Source organism: Anas platyrhynchos, chromosome 3 (assembly GCF_047663525.1).
Source record: "Anas platyrhynchos isolate ZD024472 breed Pekin duck chromosome 3, IASCAAS_PekinDuck_T2T, whole genome shotgun sequence".
Lineage (NCBI taxonomy): Eukaryota > Metazoa > Chordata > Aves > Anseriformes > Anatidae > Anas > Anas platyrhynchos.
This window is the reverse complement of record NC_092589.1, coordinates 36,815,875-36,843,595: the sequence shown is the minus strand read 5'-3', so window position 1 is coordinate 36,843,595 and position 27,721 is coordinate 36,815,875. Positions and strand designations below refer to the sequence as shown.

At 34.6% G+C, this 27,721-nt stretch overlaps 1 protein-coding gene across 4 annotated transcripts in view; it reads left to right on the top strand.

Moving 5' to 3' along the window:
* The window catches only part of KIF6 (kinesin family member 6), a 178,424-nt gene that overhangs the window by 32,059 nt on the left and 118,644 nt on the right, over nt 1–27,721 (top strand). For 3 of the 4 annotated variants that reach the window (XM_027454038.3, XM_013103400.4, XM_027454041.3), the window contains exons 6-9: nt 2,639–2,768; nt 13,794–14,000; nt 19,077–19,220; nt 22,495–22,581. In XM_027454038.3, the coding sequence (XP_027309839.1) occupies nt 2,639–2,768; nt 13,794–14,000; nt 19,077–19,220; nt 22,495–22,581 (568 nt within the window). The remainder of the gene's footprint in view (nt 1–2,638; nt 2,769–13,793; nt 14,001–19,076; nt 19,221–22,494; nt 22,582–27,721) is intronic. The other variant, XM_027454040.3, reaches the window with a different exon arrangement.

Below are 27,721 nucleotides of genomic sequence, written 5' to 3'. Positions count from 1 at the left end.
GGAGAAACAATTGTTATGACTACTATAGAAGCATTGTCTACCCTTAGGTGCATTTTTCTCTGGAAATTAGTGAGTGTATTGCAAATAGTTCAAATTATTTCTGTATATCCACTCCAATATTTTGACCATCAGAGGGTAAATGACTTCTATACTACTTAAGGGTAATATTATGGAATGCTGTTTAATTTCTTTCAGCAAATCTTGGAAACAAGACAAACAGACGAGAACAAAACCAAACCTGTGTGTTTTTGAAGCAGCATGGAGTAATTAACAAGCAAGAACTATCCACAGATAAAAACTCAAGTCCTATACTCCCTCTTGTGGTTAACCTCGAGGAATATGAAATATGTATATACTTTATATATATATATATATATATATGTATATGTATATGTATATGTATGTATGTATATGTATGTATATGTATGTATATATATATGTGTATATATACATATATATATGTATATATATATATACATATACTATATATATGTATATATATATAGTATATATATATAAAGTATATATATTTATATATATATATAATATATGTATATAAATGTATAAAGTGTTGGCTTTGTTCTTTTTGGTTTTGTTTGTTTTTTTTTTTTTTTCCTGTTGATCTTTTTTCACTAATCACAGAAAAAGATGTTAATAAAAAAAAAAAAGACTTAATATTTACAAAAGTTCTTATTTCCTTGTTTTAAGTTCATAGAATCACAGGATTATTTAGGTTGGAAAAGACTCTTAAGATCAGGAAGTCCAACCATCATGTATCACTAACAAGTCCAACATTAAACCATGCCCCTAAGCACCTAAGCTTCTTGCTTATACTGTTTGTAGTGATGTCTTCTGTGAGCTTAGGGATATGGTTTAGTGGGGACGGTTAGTGTTAGGTCAGAGGTTGGACTCGATGATCTTGAGGTCTCTTCCAACCTAGAAATTCTGTGATTCTATGGGCTTATGAAAGCTCATCTGCTCATGAGATTAATTGCTTTATACAATTAAGAGTTTTTGGTGAAAGACAAAATACAACATGATTTGGGCTCAGTAGAATCCTGAAATAATATTCCTAAAGTTCTTCAGAAATCTGAAATGCAGCATAATATAGGCTGGTGAACACAAAGTTTTGCTGGTGGGCAAGCTGTTTTTCCTATATTTCTGCCACTTTATGTGCCAGCAGAACAATTCACGTGAATGCTGCAGAAACCCTGTCAGACACAGGAAATCAGAACACGTAATTCACCTTAATGGATGCATGTCAATCATCTTCAGAGTTTGTTAGTGAACTTCATTTTTAACCCAGTCTTCACTCTGGGAGTTTTCCAAATTCGGTGATGTGACTACTTGACTTCCCTGCTGTATGTCCTGACTGAGGAGACCCACATAGCTACTCAAAGGCAATAAAGATTAATTCTCACTTATCTGATTAAAAGAAAAAATTTCTTATGTAAAAAAGTCTGTTTAGAAAAGTGAAAAATGAGTTTCAATGATCCTTAGTGAATGTGGAGAGAGAATATAAGGGCAATGCAGCTGGTGAGGGGTCTGGAAAACAAGTCCTACGAGGAGCAGCTGAGGGAGTTGGGGTGTTTTAGCCTGGAGAAGAGGAAGCTCGGGGTGACCTTATTGCACTCTGCAGGTACCTTAAAGGAGGTTGTAGCAAGGTGGGGGTTGGTCTGTTTTCCCATGTCCCTGGTGACAGGACGAGGGGGAATGGGCTAAAGTTGTGTGAGGGGAGGCTTAAGTTGGATATGAGGAAAAACTTCTTTACGGAAAGGGTGGTTAGGCGTTGGAATGGGCTGATGGGCTGCCTGGGGAAGTGGTTGAGTCACCATCCCTGGAGGTCTTTAGAAGACGTTTAGATGTAGAGCTTAGTGATATGGTTTAGTGGATGACTGGTTAGTGTTAGGTCAGAGATTGGACTAGGTGATCTTGGAGGTCTCTTCCAACCTGAATGATTCTGTGGTTCTGTACATAGCTCTCCTGATTTTTTTGCCTTGTCTTTGGTGCTTCCATTTAACTTTTTTTTTTTTTTCTGAAATGAAAGGTATAAAGAAGTATGACTAATATCATTCCTAGCCTCAGTGGTAATAAGTAAACCATTCTGTTTTTATTCCTTTGCTTTTAGTTAAAGAAAGGGATTATTTACACTTGTAGTTATTAACAAAAATGAAAAGAAATCTTGACAAATGCAAAGTTATTAGAAACACTGGCTACAGGTGTGTTGATTCTGAAATATTCCATGTCTATTTGTTCATCAAGATTATGTTATGTTTTATGTATCATTTGTGCTTAATAGCTGTGGCAGTGGCAGACAAACCCCTACTTGTTATTTGCTTGTGATGGTTCATTTAACACCATCCACTGGAGATCTCACCAAAACAGACCCAAGGTCTTCTCTAACACGTACAAGTGTTATATTTTCCTATTCTATGTGGAGGCTTATAATAAATGAATAAAAAGGAGGTAACAGAGAATTAGAAAAAAAAAATCAACCTTTCTTTTAGAGCTTTTTTGTTATGATCATTTGAGGGTTTTAGATGTCAATTTTTAAGCACAAGCAAAATGAAAGTGTAGAAGAAAGATCACTGTGCAACAGTTCTAGCTTTTTCTCCTTTTTTTTTTTTTTTTCGTGTAGAAAAGTGACAATAATGGAAGACCCTGACCAGAACATTCATCTGAAAAACTTGTCTCTTCAGCAAGCAAACAATGAAGAGGAAGCTTTAAACCTGCTCTTCTTGGGAGACACCAACAGAATGATTGCAGAGGTAAGTACTGCTGTTACTTGTTGTAACAGTTACAAACATCTCCATAAGAGATACTATTTTGGAAATCCTCAGAGATAAATGCATAAATTGCTATTTGGGGAGTGTATTTCCACAGTGAAATTAAATAAATGTTTCTCAGATTATTGCTTTCACTTTGCAAAGAGCTTTGTTTTCCCTTAGTGAATCTGTATGGTGGTCATTGATGAAATAGTTTACTGCAATTAAAATAAGTAAAACAAAAATGTTTTTCTCATAAAACACAGACTAACTTTTGAATACATGTGTTAACACACATACAGATTTGTTGAAAAGTCTTAGTCATTTTAAGTCTTTCCCACAGACACACTGGATTCCTTTTGAAACAGTTACAGTAACAGCTGGCCATCTTCTCTTTTTTCTTCTCATTGCATTAACATGTGGTGTCATGTGTAGAGAAACAAATGGCAGTGTGTAGCACATTCTAAGTAAGTATTTGCCAATACATAAAGACAAGGTTGTTTTTACACATTCTGGAGAATTCAAGTAAGTTGTTGTAGTGGGTTTATGTGGCAAGGTTTTGGTAGCAGGGGGCCGTAGGGGTGGTTTCTGTGAGAAGGATCTAGAAGCTGCCCCATGTTTGGTAAGAGCCCCACTGTTTTCCAGAACTGAGCCAATAAGCGATGTTTTGCGCCTCTGTGAGAGCATATTTAAGACAGGGAAAAAAAACACTGCGCCACACAGCAGCTGGGAGAGTGAGAGGAGTGAGGAACAGCCTTGCAGGCACCAAGGTCAGTGTAGAAGGAGGGGGAGAGGTGCTCCAGGTGCCGGAGCAGAAGTCCCCTGTGGCCTGTGGTGAGGACCATGGTGAAGCAGGATGTCCCCCTGCAGCCCATGGAGTACCACGGTGGAGCAGGGTTCCACACTGCAGCCTGTGGAGGAGACCATGGTGGAGCAGGTGGCCCTGCACCGACGGAGGCTGCCGCCTGTGGAAGACCCCTGCTGGAGCAGATTCCGGGCCGGACCTGTAGCCTGTGGAGAGGAGATCACACAGGAGCAGGTGACCTGGCAGGAGCTGCTGCCTGTAGGGGAGCCAGGTTGGAGCCGTTTGCTCCTGAGGGATGGACCCTGTGGTACGGACCCATATCTGGAGCAGCTCTGGAAGAGCTGCTGCCTGTGGGAAGCCCACGCCGGATCAGTTCATCAAGGACTGTATCCCGTGGGTGGGACCCCACAGCACAGGGGACAAGAGTGACCGAGAAGGAGCAGCAGAGAAGAAGCGCTGTAGACTGACCATAACCCCCATTCCCCCATTCCCCTGCGCCGCTCAGGGGGAGGAGGTGGAAGAGGGTGGATGGGGGGGAGGTGCTTTTGGTTTCTTTCCTTTGTTTCTCACTTCTCTAGCTTGTTAGTAATGAGCAATAAATCTTACTATCTCCCTATGCCGAGTCTGTTTTGCCCGTTACAATAATTACTGCGTGATTTTCTCATCCTTATCTCAACCTTCGAGCCCTTTTCACATATTTTCTCCCCATTCCTCTTTGAGGAGGGGGAGTGAGAGAGCGGCTGTGGTGGAGCTCGGCTGCCCACTTGAGCGGAACCACAACAGTTGTTTCCATAAGTAATGAATAAATCTGTAGGGCTGTTTTCTTTTCTTAATGTTTGGAAATTTAATGTAAACATTAAAAGCGTATTATATAACATGGGCACTGTTAACATGACTTTAATATAGCACAGCTAACCGTATTTTAGAAAATTTTTTTAGAAGTTTTTTCCCCCTTCTCTCTGACCGAAGAGATGCATAATAAATCAATGAGGATGAAGAAATTCAAAGCAAAGGAAGGAATCAGGTAGCTCTGTGTTTCTACTGACTGACGATGTATGCCTGGGCACAGGGCAAGATGCATTTCAATGCAAAATGTAAATAAGCAAGATGGGATATGTTCTTGAGATATCTGAAAACCTGTCATGATAATTGTTAATGAAAACATAAAAAGAAAGTTCATTGGATCGAGAAAGTTATTTAGGATTTCTCAGCTCAGTTTAGTTGAGCTGCATATGAAAATTAATATTTGAAGAAAATTATTCTGCTGGCTGACAGGTTCATAAATCAGTGACTGTAAAGGGCAATTGCATTACATATTTGCAAGATGTGGGCTAAAGAGAAAATATATCTCCAACATTAAAAGTCAGGAACAAATAGCAGGACTAATGAAAATGATAAGTTTGTAAAGGTCAAGGTGAAGTAAAATGAGGAGAATATTCTAGCAGGTCAAACCAAAGAGCTGCTCCAGCTCCTTGCTTTAAGCATGGCCAATAACACTATATATGTAGAAGAGCAGAAGTTAGATGAAGTGAACTAATTATCATAATCTTCATTAGCTTGTATTATGCTTTTTATATCTAATAATTTCTGTTGTATAGTGTTGGGTTTTTTTTGCGTGATTTTCACCTAGATGCTGTTTTATCGTTAGAAAATTTTTATCGTCAAATCTCTTGTGACACAAAATTCAGTGACTTAATAAAGGAGATTTTTCTTAACAGAATTTTGAGTCTGCATCTTCATAATTTTTATTGAGGCATGCTAATTCTTACTAGGAAAAAAATACACATGAGAATGTGCTGAAAAATGGAACTAAATCAGGAGAGAGTTAAGCAGTTGCTTTGGGACCCCAGTAACAAAGGCTTCACTGATCTGAGGGTTAGCAAATGCTAATGCTGTTGTCACTTTTGCTGCTTTTTCAAATTCGGATTTCCTTATAGAGGTTTTACTTGTAGTTATCTCACACATTGTTCCATTGTAATAAGAGCAGGTACATTTCAGCACAGTTCAGAGAGCTTTCTGAGTGGTGCTTTCTCTTAGGTACTACAACATGTATTGCCCATTATCACTTGGCCTTTTTGGCTTTAGGTGAGTGCAGTAGTTTATAATATCACTTAAAAGAATGAAAAAAGTGTTCTCAGAAATGAGTGATTAATGTAGAGGTCTAGAAAAGAAGGCTTATGATAGCAACCATAACTTCTCCAGAGTTCCATATTTTTAAAACTTAATTCAATTATGATAACATTTCCTGACCTCAAAAAAGACGGAGACCCTATTTAACTAAGCTTTAAAAGACTTAAGATGAATTAACCTAAATAGAAAAATAAGTAAAAGAAAAACTATGTTTGATCCACTACTTCTTTTTTTTTTTTTATGATGAGGAGTTTAGCTATGGGAAAAACTGCCATGGATCACATAGGAAAACTATGGCAGAACATCAGTCTCTAAAATCACAGTCTAATACTTTATCCCTGATATAATCCTTCTTTGAAAAGTTGCAGGACTGTTTTAAAAATAGGAATGACTATTTAATTTCCTAAATGCCTCTGCTAGTGGAGCCTAACTTTTGGGTTGAGGGCTGCATTTTGCCCTCAAGTCTGACTGTGCTAACATGAAAAAGTGATCATAATTTTGAAAGCATTCATTACATGTCGGAATCTAAGGGAACATTTGTAACAGGAAACTTATTTCCCACACGTAACCATATAGGTAATAAAAAGGAAAAAAGAAGAATCTAGTCTAATTTGTGGAAAATTGGTTTATAGGCCAGTATGGGACCAATCCTTGGCTCCAGTAGATGTGTGCTACAGGCTGTGTAAATGAAAATGAGAGACACAAATGCATGAACACTTCATAATATAAAAATCCAAATAGGAAATTTTTGTCTCATATTTTGCCAGAGAGAAATGAGAAGAGAACAAACAGAAAACTGATTGTTGGCAGCACTTCCAATTGCATAGGCTATTTTTTTATTTGCTTATTTGTTTTCCCATGAAAAAGTCTCTCATTACTTTTGAATGCATAAGAATCTTAGCAACTGGTTGTAAAAACAAATCAATTTATTTCTCGTATTTCGATTTTTAAGCCAACTTTACATGCAAACAAGGAATTTCAACATTTAATTTGCATATGGCACTGGTGGTAGCAACAATGTCTAAAAAACTTATGTACATTTCAGTAGTATTTGCAAATTATTTTATTTTCATATATGTACCATTAATATGCCTTCATCTCAAGTGTTCATTTCTAAATTCTTGTGACTAGAAGCACTTGTGATCACTGTCCTTTGAAGTAATATGCTGAACCTCTGTGATTTAGTTATTTGATAGTACTTTTCTAGTATTTCTCTTAAAATAGCAGTGTAAGGTAGAGACAGTGGCCTCTCAAGGGTGTGCATTAATTTCAAAACTATAAAATCTTTGTGAGATATTTCTGAATACTCCAATTGTGTGTACATTTAGCATTTGTTTTTCCTCTAATGAAAAATTACTTAATTTTAGTGAGGAAGGAAATATTTTACAGCATGGTTTTATAACTATAATTCTCCATTGTTTAAATTTGGAAGACAGTGCATGTTACACAGTATTTGTTCCATTATTTAAAATGTTTGAAGTACACATGGGACAAGCAGTAAGATTTTGGCAATGTTTAAATGTGTTTTTTTCAATAAAGAATAAAATTTTTAAACATTTAAAGATAGTTGTGGGGAATGACTTGTGACCTCTGAATTGGACTAAATCCCTTACCCCCCTTTTTTTTACTGTCCATTAGTATCCTCATGAATATATTTAGAGAGCCACTGGTAGTGTTTGAATGCATTGTTTCTTGATTAAATTTGAAAAACAGATTTTGAACACATGAACATACCAGATTAAATGACACTTTTGCCAAGAAAGCATGCTATCCATGTTAGAGCTATATTCTAGGATGAATTACAACTTTATGCTTTGCAAGATTGCTCGTTGGTATGAGTTGTCAAGTCATTTCCACCCCTGCAAACCTGCTCTACAGTATCATCAACAGCAAAAGGCATCACCATTTAAGCACAGGTGTTTTCATTTCAGTGCGTGGTAAAACAATCAGTGTGTCATACATACTGCTTTGAATGGCCCTTAAAATGCTTTGGGCTTTATATGGATAAAAGTCACTGTATAATGTAAAGTTTAATAATATTCTCACTAGAGGATAATAATTACTTTAAAAGCTACCTCAGTCACCAGGGCCTAACTGGGAAACTGTGCTTGTAAATATGCAAAAGGTAAGAGATGAAGTATTGGTTTTGAAATTGGGGAAGTGTGAGATTACAATTATTTTCAGCCTGATTTTTGTAGCAACAAATTTGCAATTACAACTGTGATAAGGGTACCCAGATACTCCTGAAGAGCCACTGCACTTAAACTGTACCATCAGAAAGGGAACTAAAGAAATACTGAAGTGTCTACCAGGTACAGAGGTAGGAACCTCCTATTATTGAATTTACAAACCCTTCCACATAGCATGGTTCTGTTGGAACTTGAAGAGTTTATATTAATTAGACAGATGTATCCACTGCATTTCAACACAAGAATCTCTGCTCCATCAGCCTTGGAGAGACTTGTGATGTCCTGTACTATAAACCAATAATGCGTAAACATCAGAATATTCTAATAATGATTTTAACAAGAAAAACAGAGTGTGTTAAATTGCTTAATTATCATTCTTATAGTACACAGCAGCTCTTTTTTTACCATCTGACCTATAAAATGACTAAAGATACCAGAACTCCTTTATGCAGCTGCCCATCTGATAGTAGCTTGAGATGGGAAAAACTCAATTTGATATTTACCTTGTTATCAGTGCTTTCTCTTTTCATTTGGTCTTATTCAAAGACCTCAAAAGAAAAGAAAAAGAAAAAGAGGAAGGAGAAATGTTCCTCAAAACAAAATCTTGTGCCTTCTCACTGTCAAGAAAATTGGAGTACTCTGGATCATCATTCCTTCATTTATGCCTTGGCTAGTCACTAAATCACTCTTACAGAGAAATCATGTTCTTCTGATGTCTAAATATTTTGATTCAAATAAGGAAAGGTTTCACTGAAATGGTATAAACAGCCAAGTTGAGATAGTTTGCAATAGGGCCCGAATGACTGCATTTATCACCTGTGAAATCTTGTTGTCCCAACTGTCCTGCACTCTTTTCTCTGTTTTCTCAGAGTACATTTGGCAGCCATAATCAACACATTTTTCTTCCAAATAGTAGCAGCTTCTGTTGTTTTCAGTGGTTGTTTTCAAGCTTCTATTTAAGAAATTTCCTCATCCTTAGGGGTTCAGTTATTAAGAACTTTATTTAGGCCAGTAGCTTCCTGTTTCTTACTTTTCTTTTTATTGATAACAACATTTGCAATACCAGCTGCAACATACAAAAGATTTGGAAAGTACATAAATTATAGTATTAGGAGAAACTCCTGCAGCGTTTATTTGGATAAATAAGGTAGGCAACAATTTGATTAAGATGGATTACTTGTGTTTTAGCAACTTCTGGACATTTCATGAGGTTTTATTCCTCGACAGAAACATCCACATTTGATGCTTCTTGCAATATGACTGTGCAACAGGTTTTCATTTAATTAGAAACCACCTTCTTGCAATTGCTGTATGAATAGATGTAACGGTTTCAGTTACAAAGCTTCTATACACTTTATTTAATCTCAGCAGACACAGGTATGCTCGTGTGAAAAAAGGAGAATAGGCTGCATGTCCGTGAAATTTCTCTTGTATGTATTTTCAAACATCAGACCAAACATTGTTGCTTTACCACAATGTGATTTTGAAAAATACGTTATTGAATTTCTCTTTTACTGTGCCAGAAATGGGCAGCAACAGATGACCTGGCATTAATTCCTTTGTATTTTTCACATGATATCACAAAGAATCTGCAGTCTGCTTATGTGGTTTATGATGTCACAGAATTCCTGGAAAAAATTATTTCTTTGTAAGTAACTGCAGCTCATCTGTTATTCTATATATAGCCTTCACAATAGCAACCATCTGCTGAAAGCCAGACCACTCCCTTCTTTTTTTTCCTTCATCACATCAAATTAGCTTGAAGATGATTTCATATACATATGTTTAGAATACTGCTAACAAAGCTAAAATGAACTCCAAAAGCCACCAAGGGAACCTTTTACTAGACTACGAGACACTGTCCAGAAGATGTATTTATTTATTCTGTTGTTTTCAGACTTTCTGAACAGCTGAATGGTGATAGTCAGAAGTTGCATATATGACTGAAAAAAAAAAAAAAGGCTTTTTTTGGACTGAAGATGTTGACAAGTTGCAGCTTCTGTTGCCTTTTGCTTTGTCTACTTGTATGATGAAAGCAGCAAGGCATGGGGGATTATGACTGCAGTTATCATTTTGTATCATTTTGTAATCACATCCTATTTAACAGTTTACATTTGAATTTCTGTATGTTTCCTTCAAGAGTTCTGATAGAGCTTCCTATATATGAAAACTGCAAAGTGGAGATAAAATCATATTGTAGAAAGGTGTATTGTTTAAAGCATGGTTCCACTCTGAAGAAGGATTTTAATAAATGGTGTTTTAGGATTCTAGCCAATGACTTCCAAATCAACTCCATTCATTTTACATGGCAAAAGAAGTAGTAGAGAGAAAAGCAATGGAATTTCCAATGGCCAGTAGAATCTGCCTGGAACATGGAAAATCAAGTTGTGTTTTTCCATAGACAATAAATCACTAATAGGTCAAATATTGCCCTGAGCTAACGCTTGGTATACTCTGAAACCTTTGGTGTCCTGAAATTATTTTCTTTAATGCTTTTTTAACTTTATTAGCCTTTGCCCGGTTTAATCAGGTATTACTAAAAGCACAGTTTGAAATACATGAGGTTTTACTGCATAGTGAAACTTAAAAGAATGCTTATTCTGAAATATGCTAATTTCTCCTGCTTCTTGCATAGATTTAGCAGCTTTTACTTAACTCTTGTGCTTCCGTAGGCAGACTTGTACTGATATTTGGTCTGGCAGAGACTTGTCTGCACTACAGCATGACCACTGCCATGACTTTAGCAAAGAATGTCCTTAAATATTAATTCTGCTGTGGATTCTGAGCTGGAAAAAATAAGTATCCAATCCTGCTTTGCAGAGCTGCAAGTAGTAAAATCATAGCTCTCCTAGTAAAATAAGTAAAACTGGCTGAGATTATTCATGGCATCAGAAATGCTGAATAAAGTACATTGAAAGAGCTTATAACCTTTTCTTAATGTATTTTAGCTATGTTTGGGAGAATTTTCTTGCTCTTCAAAGCTTGAAGGACCTATACCTTTCCTTGAACCTATTTGTTTTTGTTCCCATGCCACTGTCACTTTGTTTGCTAAGCTTTGCCCCAGAAGGCAGCATATCATGTAACAGCACTCTGATGCTCTGTACAGGATTGTGAAATGATCTTTAGAAACCTGGAAGTTAAGTAGAGCCAGTGGTTTGCCTATATTATTCCAAAATTCCTCATCTGTATAAACTAAATGACCCAAACTCTTCTCCTTCTCCCTCTGAGTTTGGCCTTGCTAGGAAAAGCAGCCCAAAATAAAATAGTGCTAAGGCTGTAATTTTATTGCATATTTTTCACCAGCACTACAAGCTTAAGGTATTCCTGCGCACCACTTCTTGTTCACACTGTCTGCGCTGCCATTTTCAATTACTCTAACAGAACTGCTTCACACAGCTGTACTGTGATTGCATCAGGAAACCAATCCAGGTTAAATGTCTATGGTTTGTAGTCTTTTTAAGCTGGATCAGTTCCCAAAAACAGTGCAGTTGTGTTGGCACCATTGAGGAGCAGCAAGCTGCACCAAGGGTGAAGACAATTGCTAGGAAATTGAACAGGAGACAATTCATTGAAGAGGTATAGCAGTTCAAATTATTCCTCTTAACTTGCAGTCTTTCTGTTGAGAGCCATACCAATTGGATTAAAAAAAACGACACCTTCAATACCTGCAGGCTATTTCAACATGTAGAATGTTTCATACCAAAGCAGACTATGGGGGGAAGAAAAGTAATATGTTGGTTCATCTATTCAGAATCCCAAGGGATACCAAAATGAATAATTACTCCAGCATACTAGAGCAATAACATACAGACGAGATTGAACTGTGCAATTTAACCAGGACTTTTTAGACCTTCTTTCTCAACGGCTATAATAAGTACAGATTTAGTTACTAACTCAGCATTTATTTGTTAATTTATTTCACTATTTAATTTTTCTGCAAGTCAAGTATTTATACTCAGATAACAATGTTGTCATACTTGTAATAGTTTATAAATGAAAATACTATGTGTATAACAAACCTTTAATCTCAATGCATATTCTAAGGCTTTAGCCATTTATGAGGATAATAAGGGATTCATTTTGTTTTACAACTAAAGGAAAGAGTTTTTAGATGCTTAAAATATTTTTATATGTTATTTTATAAAAAAGAAAGGTGCACATGTAATGCTATCTGATCATTTGAAGTCTAAAACAAAATATCTGAGTGTTGCTTAAATTTTTTGTTTGGAATTTCAAACATATTGAGAAATCCACTAAATACATACAAAAGGAAGTAGTAAGTGTCTAAAAATTGACCAATAGTTTCCACGTGTGTAGTTAAAGAAGTATGGCAGTAGCTATTCCAAATATATATATATATATATATATATATATATATATATAAAAGCCAAACCTCTGGTGAAAATTCTGTTGTGACACATAAAATTCTAAGTTTGCCAAGTTAATTTTTTTTATAAAAGTAATAAAAATGTGAATCAAAAGCATTACAGAAAATTCTATTCTTAGCTAGTCCAGTAGATAGCTAGGAAAAATAAAATCAAATAAAAAGATGAGCAAATTCTGGTGATTAGAATGAAAACCATAAACTATATTCTGTGCAGAGTTTTATTTAAGAGATCATCATGTCAAGAAACGGAAGCACTACAGATACATATCTGTATATTAAATAAGTTATTCCCCTGTGTTTTTGTAATTTTCTGCAAATACTAATACTTTTATATTTTGCCAGTAGGATTTAATAAACCATCAAATCAGGTAGTTAAAATGAAGCTTCATTATCCTTTTGTTGTTATGCTTCACATTACAAGTATATATGTCTTGATCAACCTAATCACAACATATGTTTATAATTAGTGTTAGGATATGGTACGTAATACGACGGACTCCACAAACAAGCATATGAAGAAATAGGTGTCAAGCTAAGCTGTAAAGAATAATATGCCAATATACACCAAAGACAGTGTACTCCGTGTTTCTAGTTAGATTGGCCATAGTACTTCATAATTATTAATGTTCTTTCCAGTAGTATTGTCTATGAAAAAGTGTTACTGTTTGAAATATTTGTTATTCATTTCCATGAATTTTGGATGAGCTAGAAATATGCAAACTAGATAAAGAACTGGTTATGCAATTTACCAGAATCACTTCTAGGACTTCTGTTGTTAATGGAACTCATATACCTGCTCCAAACCCTGGTGAGAAATAATAATGTACTTAATACTATAGTACTTTTTTATACTAGCAGATTTATAGCCTTTTTTTTTTTTTAATTAGTGTCTTATGCTCTTATGGAGAAGATAGTGAGGGGAAAAACAGTGATGAGAACAAATCAAAAAAGGTTTATGAAGGTTTAGTGAAGTTTTACAGTCTTTAAAATTTTATAAAAAAGGCTTAAGCTCAACAGTTTTCTGTGTTCCCTCAGGATATGTTCATTATACACTTTAGATTTCAAAGCAATTTTGACTTTCAAACCGGTTTGACTTAAAAAAAAAAAAAAAAAAAAAAAAAAAAGGGAAGAGGGGAGGGAAGAGAGATGCATAATGAAATCATGAAGATTGGTGACCTTTTGGAAATCAGGAATTAGTAAGTTCCCCTCTGATCTATATGCTCTTTTCTAGGAGTATTCATCAGTATGGTGAGGCCAGCTGCTTTGATGATGTCCCCACTGTTAGAGTATCTTGAAAGAACCACGATTGCTTGCTTGCTTGCAGTACAATTTGTCTGGATTAATATTATCCAAGCATTTGGCCAGAAAACTTCTTTGTGTTCTTCTTTCATATTTATTACAGGTGAAACAGCTCACAGATTGGATAGGTGATTTCAATTTCCTGATTTTCAAGCTATGAAAAGCTAGATTTATATATTAAATGAACATTAAGTACTCTTAATTTCTTTTAATTGTAGACACCAATGAATCAAGCCTCAACTCGATCTCACTGCATTTTCACTATTCACATCTCCAGCAAGGAACCTGGATCTGCAACCATCCGACGTTCCAAGTTACACTTAGTAGACCTTGCTGGATCAGAGCGTGTTGCAAAGACTGGAGTTGGAGGTCATTTATTGACAGAAGCCAAATATATCAACTTGTCACTACATTATTTGGAACAGGTAAAATTCAAATAGTATGAAAAATTTCCCCTTTACTCCATTCCTTATTAGCAATATGCAATGTTTTTGTAATCTTGATTCCCATGTTCAGTTAATCTTAATACTATGTGTTTATTGCACTTTTTAAAATATGTTTGAATTGATATCTCCTCATTTGAAATAAAATAATATTAATTAAGATAAATCAGGTTACATTAGATATACAGGGTACTGTTTCAAAAATAGGTTTCTTGTTTGATTTGGAATTCTAAAGATATTAACAAGATTGCAACTGTATTTCTGTTAAAAATTTTATATGTGATTTTCACCTGCTCTCCTCAGTGAGAATCAGAATGTATCGAGAATCATTGTACTAAAGTGACTGGTTTTTATTTGGTTCAAGTGAGCACTGTAATATCATGAAGTTTTAGGCTCTTCTCTCATCTGTTGTTTTATTCCACAGCCAATGAGAATCTTTGATCTCTTTGAGACAGAAGTTATCTTTTTTAATATAGTGATGGGGTAATTGTCATGATAGTTTTTATACCAATAGGATTCACAGGTGCAACTGTAATAAAAATAATAAATCTTCATAAATCTTTGTCATTCAGCTACTGATACTGAAAAAGATTTAGCTTGTTGATTTAAGGTACACTGAAATCCCTATCCTCCTTTCAGTGTATATGATGGTTAGCAATTGTTAAATGTACATAAGGTTCTAAGAGTTCCTTTCTTTACAGCCATTTGGAGCTTCTAAGAGGAAAGAAAAATATACCACCTGGTATTCTTGTATTGTATTAAAAAAAATATATTGGGAAAGCTGAAAAGTCTCACTTGTGTGCTATATTTATTTGCAGTCAAATTTAAGTATATTTTTTTTGTTCGGACTTACAGGGAAGTAAAGAAAAATAGTTCTGCTAATTTTACTAAGGAAGTGGAAAGATACCATCTCTGTGTGTCTACTAGTCACACAATTAAAAAATGAACTCATGAACTTTTTGCCAGTTTTTTCAACTTTGCTTTTTATGTTTCCTCTTTGGGGAAGGCAAATTTTGAAAAAGCAGGCTAATCCCGAGTAATGTCACTCAATTATTGTTAATTAGAAACAAAGGAAGAATTAAGAGTGTGTTGGGAAGCTGAATGGAAACTCTGAAGAAGTAGAATTCCAGTAGAAAGCTTTAGCTAACAGTTTTGATGGTGTGTGTTTTTTTAATATTATTTTATTATTATTATTTTCCCTCCACTGATCTCATATAATCATTATTCCTTCAAAACTAGAAGAATGCAATATTACATCTTAGAAGCCTAGTAATTTCAATGAATTGTGATAAGCGTGATGGTGAAGGCTGTTTACATTCATTACTTTCTTCTAGTATCTCTTTTTTTTTTTTTTTTTTTTTTATTCCACCATGTTTATACGTTGTCCATATTCCATAGCACTCCTTCCTTTCAGGTGTTTCTTTTTTGGCTTAGCATTTGCAGCATTGTTAAAAGACATTTATGTTTGCTTATAAAAACTTTCTGCCCATTATATTTAGTTCTGCCTGATCTTCTGTAACCTTTTGCATTCTAATGCTATAAAACTCCAAGCAAGAGTAAGAAACACATAGTAATCAATGAAATATATTTTGTGTATACTCTGCTATTAAGATAGAATCACTGATTGTTTTTTTTTTAAGTGTGGATTTCAGACCTCCCACCTGTTAGATGAATTACTTTCTTTCTAAATTTGAATAGGTAGTATTGTTTTCATAGTCTAGCAAACACTATTTCTGTTGACAGACATTTGTTGTTTTTGGAGCTCTGCTAGAGAATACTGTACATTTTTGAAACATTTCCTTAAATTCTTTCATATACCACAATATGAAGGTACATGCTGATCTGTGAAGCTGTCACTACTTAGTGGGATAATAATAAAATTAAAAAATGCTTAACTGAAGTTCAGAGTTGTTCTTTTCAATTTATACTCCAGTACACATGTTATTTAGTAAAATTTACAGTTGAGGAAGTACTTTAAAAAAGGAGATTTTGTGTGTGTCTATGTGTGAAAATTTCTTCAAAATTATAGTTAGAAAATATAATCAACCATTCCAATTCTTGGGAAGAATTATTTTTTTTTTTGAGTGTGTTGTATTTTTCATTTAACAAGAAGATATTTGTTCAATTTAATGTACTCTAGAATCAGAGGTTTTTCACCTGTCAAAAGAGAAATTTTAAGGCACAGCAGGTGGCAGCCAGTCATTTACTATTACACTGGATTTATTTTCAAATCTGCCATTTGTTAAAATTTCATCTTGAAGTAAAATGGCTGTATGTCAGTTATCATAAGCAACAAGGGTAAATGATTCAAAAATGAAATTTGAAATCATACAAATTGTGCTTAGGATCTTTTTTTATTTATTTATTTACTGTATGATTTTTATGTATTTAAAATGCAACATTACAATGAGCATCTGTGAGGTTGAGTTTAATAACCTTCGCAGTGCATTTTGAGATACTCAGGTTTGAAGTACTATAGAAGAGAAAAATATTTACATTTTGTCGTGCAACTTTTAACTCCTCTTGTAGAATAAAAACAATCAGAGATAAGCAAGTTAGGTTCTGTTTGGAATTGCATATCATTAATAAGAAATGTTTACTAATCCTGAATAAAAGATGACTGAAGACAGTAAAAACAATATTTTTGTTCAGTAAAAATCAGGTTATTCAATCCTGACCTTGCAGTGACTAATACTAAACAAGTCAAAATAAGCTTATTTACATTATCAGCTGTTTAGTTATGATCTACTGGTGTTTTAGTGTTGAGTTATTCCATTTCTAAACACTTTGCATAACGGTTATATAAAAGTGATTTGAGTCAAGATGAGAATGGGAACACAGTTCTGTATTACCACACTTACTCTTATCTTAAGGTGTTAAAATAACTTCAAATAAATCAATCACATTTTTTTAACTAGGTGGCCTGTATGTCTGGAGCAAAATGAAGTCCTGATAGTCTCGTGCACCTGATCCACAGTAGCAGTAGAAATGATTCTGTAGTGCCCACAACAATTTGGTATATGGTTACTTTTAAAAGTCCCTACTACCACATCTGGGTAGCTTTTGTTGTCTATAAGCCATAGTAGGATGTTTGACAATCACAACTGCATTTTTGCCTATTAATTGGCATTTAAAATATGCTCCATTTAGAGAATACTGAAAAATTTAATTGGTTAATGAATGACTGCTACTTGTACTTACTGAAGTTTTTGTCTTTAAAATTTGAGATCAATGTCAGCTACTTATCCACATTCCGTAGAGAAGGTAATTTTCTGGTTTTGTTTCTTCCTAACATATCCCTATAACTTTCTGCCTTAAATTGTGGTGATTTAAATCATCATATTACAGTTTTGGTTTGGTAATATTGTTAAGGTTTGTTAAGATTCGACCTACCAATGCTTAAAGAAGAAAGAAGAAAACCTCTTTTGATATCAGAGGCGTAATAATACACTCTTGTTTTCTGGTTATCCCATTTAGTTGGCTGTTAGAAGATCCTTGTTCAGATATTGTACAGTGGTCTGCTGTTTTGTGAAAGAATATAATTTCCTTGACTTTCAGATATGTCTTCATTCTATTACAGATTCTTTGATTGGCTTGTAAAATTGTTTTAGTGCTTTAGGTTAGTTTTTACTAAAGGGACTTAAAACCATCACCTCCTGTGTTATATGAATCTTGCACATGACACTACAGTGGCATGACAGCTGGTCATGTAGGTTTTCAGTGCCAGTGGTAGAAGGTTCGAATTCTTCCTGGGCTACACACTTCCTGCAAGAACCTCAACAAAATGTGAATTTCCCTGTAACAGAGTTACTATTTTTAACAGAAATAAGATATCTTCCCTCTGGTTCTTTTCCTATCTTGCCAATTTAGGTAGTAGTCTCTGTGTGGCAAAATCTGAGAGCATACTTATTAATGTATACTCCACATTAGTATGAGGTTTCTGTGCAATATTAGAAACTAAAACAGCTATTGTGTTTTATAAGATATGACATATTTTCATCTAATGAGTTGTAATACACAATATTTTAAAACCTTTATCCAGGAACGTGTTTTCAGTTTCCTTTACAATATAGTAATTCTCATATTATGTATTGGTTCCTCTGAGGATAGCCAATATATGATTTATAGTAATAAGAAATTTTAACTTTCTGAAGACTATTAAACTAGTGGCAACAAAAATGTTACTGCTAAATTTTGTAAAGTAACAATTTTCTTTGGTGCAATATGAACTAAATATGTGCTGGTATGTAGCATTTATTGATGGAAAAACAACTCCTAACCATTTAGGATAGCTTGGACAATTCATATAGCTAAAGGTTTTCAGTACAGTGCTTGGCAAGATATCAGCTCAAGTCTTTGGTATCTGAATGTATCATGGGGTAATCTAGCTTTTCATTTAATAATAATCAGAATCATAATGTAAACAGCTGAGAAGAGAAGCTGAGAATATTAGGTGTACCATTTCCTTTTTGGCCAAGACATACGTTCTAAACTGAATTATTTCTTTCCAGTGGTACATTGTAATAGTGCACACTTTTATTTGTGCATGTACTTGTCAAGACATTTTCTCGGAAATAAATGAATTGACCCCTTCAAGAACCATGTGCTTTAGGAATGTGTCATTTTAAAAGCATGCTTTAGCAAATGTTGAGGAAGTTTCTTCTTGAATGCTCTCCATATTTTAGTGAATTATTATGCTGGAAAAAATATGAGGAAGATTTTCAATAAGTTACCGTGTCTTCGGAGAGTGGTTTTTAGTTTGTCATGTTCTGTTTCCATGTTTCTGAGAGGCTATAAAATATAAAGCTAAGGTGTGATAAAATTAAATGTATTTGGTCTTTTAGGTCCAATGCCTGCAAAGACATACAAACACACTGACATTGAAGTGAAAATTGTACCAATAAAACCAGAGGCTTTGCACCTACGTGGGTGCAGAGGTGTAGTTTTGTATTAGAAGTTTAGGTTGCTGAGCAGGTTGCTTGTTTGTTTTTTTTTTTTTTTTAATCTTTCTGTGTCAGGTGAGTTTAAAAGCATTTTCCATTTTTACTGTTGTTTCAGGTAATAATTGCCCTTGCAGAGAAAAATCGGTCCCACATTCCCTATCGAAACTCTATGATGACCTCAGTGCTAAGAGACAGCCTGGGAGGAAACTGCATGACTACCATGATAGCAACGCTTTCTTTAGACAAAAGAAACATAGATGTATGTTATTTCTGTTTTCAAAGAAAATGTTTTCAGTTGTTAAAAGAGCCTGCACTTTTGACTTTTATTACAGTTTGCAATTCAAGTGTGTATGCTTTCTTTCTCATCCTTACAAAAAAAAAAAAAAAAATTACTGTTATTTCCAGGAGATAATTCTGTCAATAGAAATTTCAATAACATACAGATAAATCCTTTAGGATGTGTTACTCTCTAAGTAATCTGAAGTCAAGGAGCAATTGACAAAGGACTTGCACATAGTAATGAATCATGTATATATTTTGTTTTTTTTTCTGATGTATAAATCTTTGAGTTATGAAAAGATACCTCGAAGGGATTTTCCAGAGGAAATATATATTGGTAAGATCTCTAAGCAAAATATCAATCAGACCGAGAAAGTCTTGGCAGAACTCCTTTATATTTTGAAAGTCAAGTTTTTATGGTAGACAATTCAAGAAGTCATGAAGGACAGAATTAATTAGATGGAATGATTTAGGATTTTTGGATTTTTTTTAAATACTTCTGTATTCCTTTGTGAATTCTAAATAGTTATGTTTTCCTATCTTTATTTAACAAAATATGTTGTCATGTGCATACCTAGAACACTGCTCAAATCCATTTCTAATATAGTTATTTCCTGATTTTCCATTTTCACATCAAAGATTTCTTAATGTGAATAAAAAAGAAAAAAAATAGTATGTTTAGGGCTGTTTTCTGAAATACAATGGAAAGCATTTTACAAAACTGTACTTCATCTAGTTGAAGACATTTTTTCTTTAGAAAATGGCCTTTGCTTTTAAATGGAAACAGAAAGTTTAGAATTGTATTATTATATTATTATTATTTTATTATTATGTTATTATTATAACATAATTGTGCAAGCATGATGCCTGGTTATAGATGCAACTGAATAAGTTTATTAATACTCTTTTTTTTTTTTTTTTTTGACTGTGTGGTATAGGCACACTTTCATACATCAATTCATCGGGTGTATCCATCTCAAATTGCAATTTAAGCTTCTATTTTGGGGAGTATTTAGGCACAGTAGTTATCCCAAGTAGGATACTGACACCTTTCATTTTCTTGCTTTACCATATGCCATCTACAAAACAAACCTTCTTCAGTCCTCCCAAAAATAAACAAAAAATTTACCCTGTTCCCCGAATCTGATTTATGCAGGTAATATTAGGACAGATGTTCAAGTAATTACTAGACATTTGAAAATATCAGAATTAGGACAGCTGCCTAATTTAATTTGGAGTTCTGTGAGACATTACGCAGAGTTATGTTTGGCTTTTTGTTTGTTTGTTTATCCACTGGATGTACATTTCATTCACAAAAAGAAACATAAGACAGCCTTACCCCCCACTATGAAATGAAGCTGTATATTAAAAGCAACTTTCTTAAGGACTTAGCTTTGTCTCTAACAGTGAAAGCAATGAAGCAGAGAATTCAGTGTAAGAAAGGGCACTTTCATGAAGAGGACAAATAGAATATTGGTTACATTCATAGGTTATATTCCTACTTCTTCCAAAGAGTTCATATACATCTTTTTACATCACCTACATCACATTCTTCCTGCTACTTCTGTGGAGTGCTTGAAAAAAAGGTCTTGACTCTGAATTGTAGCCATATCAATTGTTATAGTTACAAGTGAAGTTGAATGCAAGGTCTGTTTTGAACATAAGGTCATACATGTATAATGATACTGATCAGAAAAATCTAATTTTTGGTACTTTTTGTTTCCCTTCTGTTAAGTGTGGTCATTCCAACTCCTTGCAGCAAAACAATACCTAGAGTGTTAATTGATAAATCTTGATGAAGCCCTCAGATTCTGCAGAAATAAGCATGGTAGAAAAAATGATTAGGAAATTAGTAGTTGCTAGCTTTTACTACCTTTTGGTGACGTAGGATAAACAGGTCATGAGCTTACATATTGAATGCTGAAGGCTGAACTGATTAACCACTCAAGAAATTAGCATATACTTCACTCTGAACAGGGCAAAGAGGTCTGATGGCAATATATATATGTATAGTGTATATAGAGTTGTACCTAGTGAATATATAAGAATTAAAATTACATAGTCTGGTTATCTTTGCATGGGACCTGCATGGTGGAGGCAAACACAAGGTCTAAGTGCTAAGAGCTAGGGCTATTGTGCAGCTGTTTTAATAGTAAGATCCTCCTCTCCCATTTGTTTCTGTATATATATTATGACTTTTGCAATAAACACCAGTATTTTTCATCATATAACCCTAATTCAGAGACCACCCCTCCAAGCATGGAAAGAGAAGTCCTGATCATATATTTAATTTAGTATTTCCATATGTTAAAGGAAAGAAAACTGCAGAATTACTTTGATTCAGAGATATAATTATACACCAATAGTAATGTTCTCTTGATGTAGACTTTGATGTAAATTCTTATATTTTAAGAATGTCAGAATGGCACATCTCAGAAAATTTTATCATACACCTTATCAAATATCATTGTAACCTCTAACCTAACTGAAATCAGTTGCTTGTCTTTGTTTGTTGTTTTTTGTTTGTTTGTTTGTTTGTTTGTTTTTCATTAGGTAGGTAAGTTCCCTAGTGCATTCTGGCATGATCTCAAAGGAGGGAACAATAATTAAGGATCCTCTATTTCACTCTGCACTAGATGGGAGCATTCACTGATTGTCAGAGTTTCCTCCACAAACTTCATCTTGTATCTTTACATTTCTGACTTTCAGTCCTCCTGCACTCTAACTTAGTTCACTGCTCTGCTCTCTGACAGTTTCTTACCTGGTATCATAGTTCTACCATATCCCTCCTAGTTTTAATTCTCCTAACTTGTTCCTTACTTGTCCTGATCTTTCCCTTCACCTCTTCCCAGCATTTTTCACATATGCTTCTCTGGTCACAGTTTCATCAAAAACAGAAAAAAAAAGTTTTAGGTAATTTCATCTTTTTCTCATCATTTGAAATTTTTTACCCTCTGAATAGTGTTGTGGCTTTGTTATCCTTTAGTGCCAGCTAGGGGCTCATTCAAAACAAAGCTGATCAGTAGATTGACTGGCTCAATAAAATACATGTTACAATTTTGACAGTTTTAACCTCAGTATCATTAATAGGATAATCTTTTCCTTGAATATTGTTTTTTGGAATATGAAATGTCAGATTATTTCTGTAAAATACACCAAATAAAAAAATGTAATTCAACATCAGCAGCAGTCTTTTCCAGTTACCTGGTGCAAAGCTAACTGAAATTCTTCTTTTTTTTTTTTTTTTCTTCCAGGAATCTATATCAACCTGTAGATTCGCACAGCGAGTTGCTCTTATTAAGAATGAAGCAGTTCTTAATGAAGAAGTTGACCCCAGATTGGTGAGAGTTATTTGGAGATAGAGGGAAGGAAATTGCTTGGTTTTAATTTCAATAAGCAATTGCAATCATATGCATGTTGAAAATTTTATGCTAACGAATTCATTTAAATCTTTTTTTAGATGCAGGTTCCCATCTTATCTATAAAATAGCTGCTATTCTTAGCATTTCTTTTGGAGATAATAATAATCAAATGATCAAATGAACCTTTATAAAACCCCTAAAAAGTAACTTGCAGTGTCCCTCCCTTGTGTAGTTGAGCCACATCAATTAGCATACATACAATTTGGGATAGCGTAGATACATAGTACATGCTGTATAAAACTTACCATATAGGTGGATGATGGTTCTTGTAGCTCTTTTTATAATTAAATTTTCCTCCAATACTGTGCGTTACTGGTAGCTGCTGTTAGTTAAGCACTTTTGAAATTAGAATACGTAATGTGTTCTGCAGAATACATTGAGCATATTGTGATGTTAATGACGCTTCTCTGGTACAGCAAGCAGTGCAGTGAATGATCTGGCATGGTGGCTTTTAACCATCCCAAAATGCACTGGAAGGGCTATACACCTGGGTGAAAGCAATCCAAATTTCATTATATTTTTTGACAGGTATAGAATTGAGAAAACCAAATCTCAGTGGTAGTTAAAACCACCATGGAATGCAAAGGGTCAGAAGAAGGTCTTTTATAAGTAAATTGACATCAACATAAAGGCTAAGGAGAATGTAAGCCTGTAGCTCAGTATGGAGCAGTAGACCTACTAACACATAGCATTGAAAAGGCTGTTTTGCCTCAGCTGTTACTTGTAAAGTTTTGACATCAGGCCCACAGGTCTCACTAGCAGTGTGTTCTCTGCAGTGGGGAAGAAACATTAGGGAACACTTAGGCCACTTGGACAAGGATAAGTCCAAAGAATCAGATAGGATGCATGTGAGGGTGCGGAAAGACATGGCCAAGGTCACTGTGAGGCTATTTGGTATCTTTGAAAGGTCATGGCAATCAGTTACCGATGATTGGAAAAAGGCAAATATCATGCCTATCTTCAAGGAAGGTGAGAAGGAAGGTTTGGAGATGTACAGAACTGTACAACTGTTAGCCTAACCGCAGTCCCAGGGCAGATTATGAAACAAATCCTTCTAGAAGTCGTTTCCAAATACTTGAAGAACAAGAAGGTGACTAAAAGAAGCCAGTATGGATTTATGAAGAGTAAAAGATCCATGACAAAGCTGATTGCCTTCTACAATTAGATGACTGGTTATGTGAGCAAGGAGAGTGGTGGATGTTGCTTATCTGAGGTTTAGTAAGGTTTTTGACACTTTCTTCCATTGCATTCCCATAGTGAAAGAGATGATATATGGATTGTATAAGGTTGGTGGAAAACTGGCTGAACTGCTAGGCTTAAATGAATGTGATCAGAGATACAATGATCCCTTGTGTAGTTGGATCAATAGCGTTCAGTGTCCTTATTAGCAACTTCAGTGATTTGACAGAGTGAACTCTCAAAAAGTTCACAGATGATAGCAAATTGGGAGTAGCGCTCAGTAATATGGGAGATAAGGCTACTATTTAGAGAGCTTGATAGGCTGAAGAAATGATCAACTGAGAAGAATCTAATGAAGTTCAACTAAGGTAAAGGCTAAATAGGGTGGTATAACCCTATACAGCAATACAGCTGGACACCAGTAACGTAGAAAGCAGCTTTGTAGACATAAGTCAATAGTGTGATGTTGTGATGAAGACCAACTAAACGCTCTGCTGTATTAGAGAGACTATAGGTCAAGGGAAGTTATCATTCCCCTTTATACAGGACTTGAGAGACTGCATTGAGAGCAGTGGGGCTAGACCTTGATTTACGGAAGCAAGGCCCAGCAGAGGGACATGATCAAGATGATCAAGGGACTGGAGCACCTTATTATATAAGGAAAGGCTCAGAGTTGGATTTATTCACCTTTAAGAAGAAAAGAATAAAGGGATCTTGTTACTTTATGTCTGTTTAACAGGTACAAAGACTCAAATCAAGAGTCTTCTGAATGATAAACCGTGATAGGACAACAGGCAATTGACACGTCGCACCACACAAAATTTTACTTATATTTGGAAAAAATTAAAGATTAGGAAACATGTTTACCATAAGGGTGGTTATATATTGAGATAGTCTTCCCAGGCAGAATGTGGACTTTCCGTCCTTGGAGGTAATCAAAATACAGCTGGACAAGCCCTGAGCAATGTGACCTATTTAGCCCTGCCTTGAGACGCAATTAGACTAGATGACCTTACACACTATGGTCTTACACAGACCAACTCTTTTATCTTGCTTCTTTGCTAACAGATATGAGTTCTATACAAAAACATTTGTAACAAGGGTATTCTATGAAAATTTAGATGTGGTGTCATCTCAATTTTTTTCAAAGGTCTATAGTGATTGGTTCTGTAAGACTTTCACTGTATTCTTTCAGAATATGCTTTCATTTTTCAAATTTGAGAACAGGAGGGAAATTTAAAGCAGGAAGGCTGTAGTGATGTCATTCATAGAATCCTTCTATTGTCAAGTTCTACAGAAATAAGGCACACTACTGCACTGGAACAGTTTGAATACTAAAAATCTAAGAAACATGCAGGTACAGACCTTCCTTGAGATTGGTCCAAGGAACATTTTATTAGTTAGGAAGAATGAAGTCTGTAAAGTTACCATTAAGAAAAAGAGGAAGACAAGTAAATGAGATGTAGAAATAGACTTTCCACACTAAATCCTTAGGCTGATGATCACATCTCAAAGGGCAGCAGAGGAACTCTGTGGAATGAATCAGGGATTTAGGCAGGGAAGGATGAAGGTAGTAATCCATGTTGGTAAAGCATTGCAACTTAAAGAAAAGATGTTTCTTCTTTTGGTTTGTGTAACAAAAATGTACCTTAAGTTTTTGTTTTCAAAATTTGGTTAGTCTTCCTTTTGAAATATTTTATATACCTCTAGTTTTGCATACCTTATTTGTTTGAAGATGTGCTCTTTAATGATAAGCTTTACTACATTAATAAACCTTTGTTAGTTTATTTAATGTAATTTTCTATGTTACCTAGAAAAAATATTTTTCTAAATATTAAATACACCTATTAAAGATTGTCAATTCAGCAAACTATAGCAGATGATAATAGCTACTGGATCAGCATGTTGTGTATCAATGTTGTTTTCTGACATGGGAAATATTTGAGTGAGGTTACACTTCTCGTGCCAAAGCTGCTTAGATGGATACAAAGTAAGAACTATAGATGCATTTCAGCATACCTTCTGTCTCTGTGAAACACACACACACACAGAAAAAAAAATGCAGCAGGCACTGAACAATTCTTACTTTCTGGTTGTCCTTTTTGTCTTTCTCATGTAGGCTTTGTAGTAGCAAATCATGTAAAACATTCCTTCCATGGCCACAGAAGCCTCTGATTGAGGTGGAACACATGCAGGCTCTTGAACATTTACTACATCCTGTGGAGCTATACTCCACAAGTTTGGTATGTCTCACTCTGCAGGATCATTTAGCAAGTAAAGCAAAAGTGGACTCGGGAGGGTTAGAAATCCATCCCCTCTTGTGGAAAAGGCAGGGGAACATGGGTACCTAGGCTTTATATGGCTCTGTGCTCACTATGGAATTTGTTGCCCATCTTAACTACCTAAAGTATATTCCCAGTGTGCAACCTGATTATTTAGAAAAGTGCTGAATTTATGATTTTATGTCATTTATTTGCATTATTTATCATCTGTAATTTGAACGTATGTTTTATAAATAGAGTGCAGAATACTTCTTGGTAGATCTAAGTCTGATTGCTGTGTAAGCTCAACTCTTCATAATGGAAACTTCAATATCTTCAATATCTTACTAAAAGTCGCATATGTACTCTTGTTCCTTCTTAAGCAACTTAGCTTTGTACTTTTCTCACTTACAACCAAAGGATTTGATTTAAACTGAAAACCAAACTGTTGAGCCTGAACTAAATCTAATCTAATCTCCTCTGGTATTCATTTAAAAATATAAATTAAAATATTATCCTACTGTAGATTTTTGTTTCTTTTAATACTTCTTGAAAATCAATATTTCATCCACACCTTGAAAATAATGTTTATGTTGTTGTCAGATAGAGGTTAATTGTGCTAATTAATTTGTACTTCAGAAAGGGTACTATCACTCCCACTATCTACTTTTTTGTACTGAATCCACAGGTTTATTTTATTTTATTTACTCTTGGCATAGACTGTGTCAAAATGTGGCACCAGAGTAAGGCAATCTAAAATCAGGTGAAAATGCTTGGCCTGCAATATTCTTGAAGTATTCTTGCAATATCTGTAACTAGCAGTTCACCATCTTAATAGAATCTCAGATGAAGTATTTTTGACAAAATTAACCTTTCATAATTTCTGGTAACAAATATGTTACCAGCATTTTTAGAGTTTAAAAAAAATATTTATATGTATGTGTAAAATATATATATATATTTAAGTAAATTCACTCAAAATTGAGAAAATTATAGTTAAACATTAAAATTAATACAAGTGTTTGAAGGAATTCTAATATCCACTGAAGGTATGTCTAGAGTCTAAACAATAATTTTGCTATAAAGTGTATATAAAATCAGGAATAATTCATTTTTTCACGAGAACATTATTTTCTTGGAAACGTATTCTGTACATGGAATTGCAGAATGGTTGAGGTTGACCTCTGGAGGTCATTGTCCAAACCTCTGCTCAAGCAGAACACGTAGAGTTGGTTGCCCAAGACCATGTCCATAAAGGTTTTGAGTATCAGTGCACTCATATCCATCTAAAAATATTATTGGACTTCTGATGCATTTGAGCCATTATAAGGTGATGCATCATGAAAATGATACATCTTAAAGTAACCAAGAACTCGTTCATTCATGTTTTAAACTCACATACTGTTTTTGAGTTGTGGAACTTGACCTTGGGAGGATAATGATTTCTAAAATATGTCTTTTATATAAATATTTTTCCAAAATACATTTTCCAGTAATAAACTATTAAAATTTAAAATTCCAGTACAGTTCTGCAGATCACATTCTCAGTCATTACTGTTCATTAAAGCAATTGCATTCTCATAATTGAAGTAGTAATTTAATAATTATATATTTGCTGT